The sequence below is a fragment of the Atta cephalotes genome (genome assembly GCF_000143395.1).
Source record: "Atta cephalotes unplaced genomic scaffold scaffold00038, whole genome shotgun sequence".
Lineage (NCBI taxonomy): Eukaryota > Metazoa > Arthropoda > Insecta > Hymenoptera > Formicidae > Atta > Atta cephalotes.
This window is the reverse complement of record NW_012130102.1, coordinates 282,547-290,598: the sequence shown is the minus strand read 5'-3', so window position 1 is coordinate 290,598 and position 8,052 is coordinate 282,547. Positions and strand designations below refer to the sequence as shown.

At 25.7% G+C, this 8,052-nt stretch overlaps 1 protein-coding gene across 1 annotated transcript in view; it reads right to left on the bottom strand.

Moving 5' to 3' along the window:
• Positions 1-4,522: 4,522 nt before the first annotated feature.
• LOC105621928 (alpha-glucosidase-like) overlaps positions 4,523-8,052 on the bottom strand; it is a 15,875-nt gene continuing 12,345 nt past the window's right edge. The window contains exons 3-11 of the mRNA XM_012203365.1: positions 7,746-7,925; positions 7,362-7,519; positions 6,959-7,093; positions 6,420-6,625; positions 6,072-6,270; positions 5,446-5,900; positions 5,208-5,348; positions 4,900-4,985; positions 4,523-4,734 (exon numbers count right to left, since the gene is read on the bottom strand). Coding sequence (XP_012058755.1) covers positions 4,523-4,734; positions 4,900-4,985; positions 5,208-5,348; positions 5,446-5,900; positions 6,072-6,270; positions 6,420-6,625; positions 6,959-7,093; positions 7,362-7,519; positions 7,746-7,925 — 1,772 coding nt within the window. The remainder of the gene's footprint in view (positions 4,735-4,899; positions 4,986-5,207; positions 5,349-5,445; positions 5,901-6,071; positions 6,271-6,419; positions 6,626-6,958; positions 7,094-7,361; positions 7,520-7,745; positions 7,926-8,052) is intronic.

Genomic DNA, 8,052 nt, shown 5'->3' with positions numbered 1-8,052 from the left:
TAAGTTTTTAATAAATTATAAAAGGATCTATATAAAAAGAACTGAGTTTAAACTTAATTTTAGTGATGATAATATAATGAAGAGTTATGTTTATACTAAATAAAATTTTAAATTTTTATTACATGACATGTCTTGTTATATGTCTGTCTTTTTTGAAAAACAATCCGTTTAGAAAACTAACTTTGTCTATGTTGCATAATGTTTCTGATTGCAGAATGATTTGTGTTGTAGTTCACCTTCTAGCATATTTGTAGATTATATCAGTGTTTTTCACCAAATGTGTAGAATGTTCCTGATTTAAGAGTGAACATGAGCTTAAAAATAATTAAAGCATCAAATCTTTTTATTAAAAAAAATGTTCTATTATTTCTCGCACTTTTCAAATTATATGAAATTATTTCTGGAAAAGTTTAAAAAAAAAAGTTGAACCTTGACAAAACAGAATAGGCATACATTCGCGCCTACTTGGAAATTGAAGATAAGGATTTATCGTCTGTTTATTATATTTCTGAAGTTTATTCTGAATTAAGTTCCCTCCTCAATTAATAATTTCAAGAAACATAATTTCTTGAAACGTCTTCAAAGTTTTTGTTAGAAGGAAGACAAATTTTCATTAACGAAAAAATCTTTAAAAGGCCAAACGTAAACTTTGTTAAATATGGAATATTTAATATGGCAGGTATATGATATGAGAAAGACGTGACATTGAGATTTGACACAAAAAAATACTCTTCAAGTATGCTTGTTGCATTTCAATGATACCTATACGTTTTACATGTCGTAAAAGGTAGTTCCTCAAAATGTCAGCGGATTTATATGAATATTTATATGTCGTTTACAGTGCATTCGTTTCCTGCTTGCTTTACTGTTACAGATATGTAGAACTTGAAGGTAACCTTTTTGGAGTGGCTGAAGACGTAAACTTGCGATAAGTATATTACTTTAGAATGGGATTAGATTCATGATCTGGAACATACAGATAAGCTATTACATTAGATTAAATTATTTTGTATTATGTAGTTAATTTTGATTTGTTGAACTTAAGAATTTTTGCAAAATTATTAATTTTATTTAGATGTTTTTAATTTTATTCGAAGAACTTTTAGTATTAATGTTATTTTTCAATAATATGAATATTTTAATTTGACTTTAATTCTATTTGTGAAAGTGTATTATTAAATAATTTATTAATATAATTTTGAGGATTAATATAATTTCCTTTTCTTCTTCTTTATGAGATACTTCAATATCTATGAAAGCCACTCGAGAATACAAGCGTAGGCAAAGCAAATGAGGAAATTTGTTTGCATGCTTATTCCAGAAATTCACACGTAAGTTAAACAATGTCATTTAATATTCTCCAATATATTTTTCGATCATTGATTTATCATTATATGGCAATATATATACATATATCGGGAAACAAGTAGATTTACTAAGCAGAGAAAATGAAATATTGCATATAATGACGATATGTAAACATATAACATGTAAGCGTTTCTGCTCAGATTATCATTTAAAATGAATTTTAATTAGACTTTTAAAATAAAATGCGGAATATGCTTACATGAAATATCTTATGAAACATCGCAATGCATAATTAATTTCGATTTGTTCAATTTATAAATTCTTGAAAAATGGTTGCTTCAGTTTAGATATCAATCATTTTCAATTAGTATGTTAAATAAAAAAATAATATTCCAAAGTAAATGGGAAGAAAGTGCAAGTGAAACGAGCAAACTTATTAAGTCAATCCCAGATTATGCAAATATTTTTGGTGCTTGTATTAATTCATTCTAAGTAACTAGATGCCGGAAATATAACAGAATTTATTGACATCTATAGAATCTGAGAGTCGACGCGACAAATTGATGTGCTAATATATGATAGGAATTTACTTCAAAGATGCCATCAGAGACGAATTTTATTATTGGAGAAAGTGCTTGATTATCGTAAGATCCGTTTTTAAATAGATACTTCCAAAATGCTTGTATGATATGATAAACGTAATGATGAATTATAGCAATTTTTATATAAAAAAGAAAAAAAACAAAAATGAAGAAGATATAATTAAAAAATTGAGTATTGTTTGTTATTTCGATCGCTACTATTTGAGATGTCAATCTCAATTACTGGAAACGGAGTTTTTTTCTTCCTTATGCAGAATAAGTAGAAGCCTTTCCGCGAATTCAGAAGACAAAAAGATGGTATTTCAACTTCCACAAAATTTTAAATTGTTTCGTTTTAAAAATACTTAATATAGTATAGAAAATCGAAAAATTATCTAGAAAACTTAATACGAAAGGGTGCTACTCTAAAAATAAACTTATTTAGACTTAATTTGGCAGTATATTATAAAAATTCGAATAAAAATTTCGAATTAAATTCGGATTGAATTTTGAAATACAATCGATAAATTGGGATTCTAAATATAATACATATCACAATGTGAATTGCAACATTATTTAAGTTATTTTATTACGTAGATTTCATCTAAAAAAATTTTTATAATCATTTTACATAAAATAAAACAAATATAATAAAGTAGCAGATATCATCAGTTTAACTTGAACTTTGATGTTAACAATAAAAAGTAGCTATCCTTTAATATCTTCCGTATATAATTCCTTACAATTAGCTGAATTAACATACGTAATTTCTGTTGGAATATTCTCCTCTTTTTGAGGATTTATATTCGCGTTGCGTGCAGCATGTTGAAAAGTGTGCGGCTTATCTCGTGAGCTCGACACTGCAGTTTAAATCATTGTCTTTGCTAGAAGGTTAAGGACCCAGGCTATTAAGAGCAAACCGGTTTCATGATATTTTTTGTAACATAAAATTCCTTAAGGAATCCGCAGTCTTTGTAACTGACAATCCGTCAACGGAACAATAGCTGACTTAATTTTTTTAGACTGATATATATAAATTTAAATTTACATCATGTATCAATATATCATATTTTAAACATTTAAATTGTTAGGATTTTGTTTAGGAAAAAACACTTATTCTTATTCCCAAGATCCACAAAATTCATAAATAAAATTAATACAAATGAATCATTTACTTTCAGTTCGGTGTGCAAATACAAATATAAAAGATAGATTTTATCAAGGAACGATAGAACGAAGTGTTGTTATAGAATGAATGTAGCTTTATATGAAAACAGCTGATTTGTATTTACTTGAAGCATTAGATTCGATTCCCGAGATTTCTATTGTATACATATATTGTCTCTACTATTTAGGCCAGATTGTTTTCATGTTGTATTTGTTTTTAATAAATATAAGAACTAATACTACAATATAAATTTAAGTTTCTCTTAAGACAGCAAATGTCTTGGCAGTCATTTAAATTGTACTGCGGTATTTAGTTTTTGTTACACATTCGCTCAATTGTGTATCAAATTTCAATGAATCGCAATAACACTAAGAGATGTATTTGGTTGAACCTTGAATCAAACAAAATTTAAAAAGAATTTGATTTAATTTCAACTTAACAGATCTTTCCGTATTTTTAATGATATTATCATATATTTTTTTTGTATCATCAAAAAAACAAAAGCATGAGATTAATATAAGTCTAAGTCCTACCAAAATTATAACATACTGTTATAATTTAAAACTCAATAATGTAACTATTATGTCATCATATGTGTTATATTTATATTGTTGAATGCAAAATTATAATTTATATTAACGTTATGTTTTATTTAGTTGATAGTACTGATTGTGAGTTATTGATACAGAGATAAAAAAATTTTGCTTCTATTCCGCATTTAGAACGTGTTACTTTTATCAGCGCGCTTTTATTTCTAAAATTCTGTAGTAACGTGAATTACATGCTAAATGCATGCTGACATCGTCATAAGCGCGTTCTGAATACGGGCTTTTGTTTCTGGTAAGAACATATAAGACATTTGATCAATTTATTACATCAAGTACATTCGCTCCTCATTTGATCAACACCGCGATTGGTCATACATAGATCAATGTAGGTTGCTGCAATGGTCACATTCTGCGAATTTGATGCGAATCGAGAGATTCTCCTTTTTTCTGTGCATTATTCCGCGTGTCCATTTACGGATTTCTATGACTAACATGGATTTTCTACTTCATAGATAGTTTTTTTAAACGTTCAAAGTAAAGGAGAATAAAATTATTTAAAAAATAAATAATAAACGCACCCGATAAATATATAGTTTCAATAATTCGCACCTTTTCAAAAACTATCACAATTATAATAAATACATCGTAATAAGTATGATGGCTGGAAAAAGTACATAAAGATAACCAATTAAAGTGTGTTCATAAAAAACGTATTCTTTGTCAAAAATTTAATTATTATTATTTAATTATTAGTTTATACTTACATTATATTAAATTAAATTAATCACTCATACATATATCTATGAATAAAAGATATATAAAACATTCTATACACATAAAACATTCTATCATTAAAAATATATCTAGATTGATTAAGCTTATATTTAACATTCTATTGTATCGACTCTTAGATATTTTTAAAATTTGCACGATATTACAATACTGCTTATTATTAACAAAAATGCAGGAGCGCAACTTAACATTGCATTATTGTCTGATTCTGTTGTGGACCTTTCTCCTTCTTTTTTCGTCGTAGTTTCGGTTGTAGATTTTTCAGTAAAACTGGTTATATTAGTTGTTAAAGATGTACTTTCAGTGGAATCATTGGTAACAGCACCTTCTTCTGTTGCTAAAATAATACTTTTAATAAGTAATAATGCTGATTATATTGAACTATTAATTATTAATATAAATAAATATTTATTTTAGTATGTATTAATATAAATAAATTTATATTGATATACATTTTATTTATTTATGTTAAAATATTAAAAACAAATACTTATGGTAATACTTGGTTTGGTTGTGGTTTGTTCTTCGCTTTTTAATACAACCGCAGCATTTGCTGTTAATATAAAATTAGCCCACGGAACAGTACCTCTGAAATACGATTTACAAAGTGATTTATAACTCTATCATATATTGAATTTTTTCTTTGATTATGTTTATGCTTTGAAGTAATAAAATTCATTAACTTATTGATAATCTCTAAAGACTTAATTGTTACTTTCTTTTTAATAAAGTACATCATTATAAGATTGATAAGAAATTTTATATAAGCTGTTTTATATATTATTTTGCATTAATATTCTGTACACTTACGTGACGCGAATTGCATTACTAGAAGCCACAATAATATTTAAAGTATTTTTTAAATTAGCATGAATTGAAGTCAGATTAACTTTCTCTTGCCGTAGACTCAAATTAATTACGATAAAATACACTGGATAATTTTTAAAAGACCTATAATTATTAATAAACGAAGCAATTAATTAAAAAAATTCTATTTTGGCTGATAAGGTATTATCTATTACTGTGTATAAATATTGTATATACCAACCTCTTTAACACTAACACGCGATCATTATTTAAACTTGCAAATTCATAATCTCCATCTGTAAAAACTGGTTGTTTCCTTAGAATAGCCAGCTTTTTGTACGTTTTCAAATTGCTTCTTTTTCTATTTTGTTGAATTTTTACATTTCTATTAACATAATTAGGATGAATAGGGAGATATGTAGTATTATTTATAGAAAAACCAGCTGAACTTTTGGAACTCCATTGCATGGGAGTTCTAGCTGGATCTCTTGAAAAATATTTGTATTCATTTATGCCTCTGGCACAACCCATGGGATCAATGGTACTATTCCAAGGTAGTTTTGTGTCTAACATAGCTATTTCTTCGCCATAATATGTGTATGCTTGTCCAGGTAATAGAAGACTAAGCATGTGAAGGCCGTCGATTCGGTTGAGTCCAATTCTTGAAGCTACTCTTGAATTGTCATGATTTGATAACTATATTTATAAAAGATAATTAAGTTTGGAAATAAAGAGAAAATATTTAAATTAATTTTTTAAAATAACGTTTTTTCTCTATAAAGTAGACAAAAATGATATAATCATAAATTAATATAAAATTTTTTCCGTTTTATAGAATTAATTAAATTTATTATTTAAAATTCTTACCACCCAATTAGTTTTGCTGTATTTCGGAAGAAATTTAAGCCATTTCTCTAAGATGTGTTTAATATAAGTAGCATTACTACTGTCACGAATATGTGTAATAAATTTCAAATTTAACGGTGCAATTCCTTTGTGCGTACTATTGCCATAATACGCCAATAAATTATCATCAGAAATATCGTACGATTCTGCGATTAATAATCTGATGATGTCATTAAATCGTATTAATTTTAATAATTTATGCACATTTACATGTATATATATATATATTTATATAATATTATAATGTAATATATTAACAATATTATTATAAAAGAGAATTAAAGATAAAAAAATTTTTAGATATCATACTTTGATGTGGCGTTTTTTCTCGATACCCAGTTATCAATATGTTCACGAAATACATAAAGAAGAGCAGTGCTTTCAGGAAGACCAAAAGTGTAAATATTCCTTCCTACAAAGGATTCATTTCTTAAAGCTTTGTCTTCGAAAAAATAAGGCACTGCATTAATTCGAAAACCATCGACATTTCTTTCTAACCAAAAGTCAAATATATCCTGTTTAAAGAAATAAATTATTTATAAATTATTTTACAAAGAACAAGAAAGAGTCGAGATAAGAATTCTAAAATACACGTGTTAATTGTAATTAATTAAATTTATAACATAATTTTTTAAAATTAATAATATATGCCGATTAAATAATTAAATTGCTTTTAAGTTTGTTTTAAAGTCAAAAACATTTAAAAAGTTACAAATTATTATTATGCAAAAAATTTCATATTTCATCATCTTTTTAAATTTACATTTTACACTGTACTTTACTGTTTAATTTGAATTTTTTTAAATATGAATAAATATTTTAATTTTAAGACAATCTCTATGAATTACCATTAATTCCTTAATCACTTTCTCGTTTCTCAAATTAAGATCTGGCTGAGAACTGTGAAATTTATGATAGTACCATTGTTGTCTTCCATCGTGCCATGACCATGCAGAACCATTTACGACATTGTATGTGCTTATCTGTGCCAAAGATGTAAAAAGATATAAAAAGATATTTATCTTATCTAATTTTTTAAATTATTATTTATATAAATTATATTTAAATTGAATTTAAAAAATTCATCGACTATATCAAGAAATAATTTCTCTTTTTTTTCTCAAATCCTGCATGTAATTGTATTTTTTAAACATTTTCAATTATTGAACCTTTATAAAAACAATCTAATTAAAAAAAAAAACATTGAATATTACATTTGGAAAAACATAAAAAAAACTGAGAAAAATGTACCCAATTATTTGGTGGAATATTTTTGCCGTTTTTATTAATACTATCGTTCGTCCAGATATAATAATCAGTATATGGCTGAACATTTTTTGCCGATAACTGAAACCATTCGTGCTGATCGCTGGAATGATTAGGAATAACATCCAGAATGACTTTCAATCCTTAAAAAGATTAATAATAAAATTATAACAAATAAATAGTGATTAAAAATTAATATTATTGTATATAAAACATTGAACATATAATATGTATGTATAATAATATAATATAACAATATTTATATAAATTATGAAAAATTTTCTGAATGTCTCTTTTGTTGTGAAAGATTGTAGTAGGTATTATACAAATTTCGAACTATATATTAAATTATTATTTACAATTTTATACCTCGATTGTGTGCCTCTCGCATCAAATTATCGAAGTCACCTAAATTCCCGAAAAGAGGATCTACATCCGTATAATTGGAGACATCATATCCTGAATCGATTAATGGTGAAACATAAATAGGATTCAAACAAATCGTTTCAATTCCAAGATCCGTGATATAATCGAGTCGGCTAATAATACCTATAAATAAATAATACCTATAAATAATATCTATAATAAATTGCATTAATAATATAACTTCACAAACATAATATAATACATGATTAAAAATAATTTATATATTTATATATTTAATATACATATATTA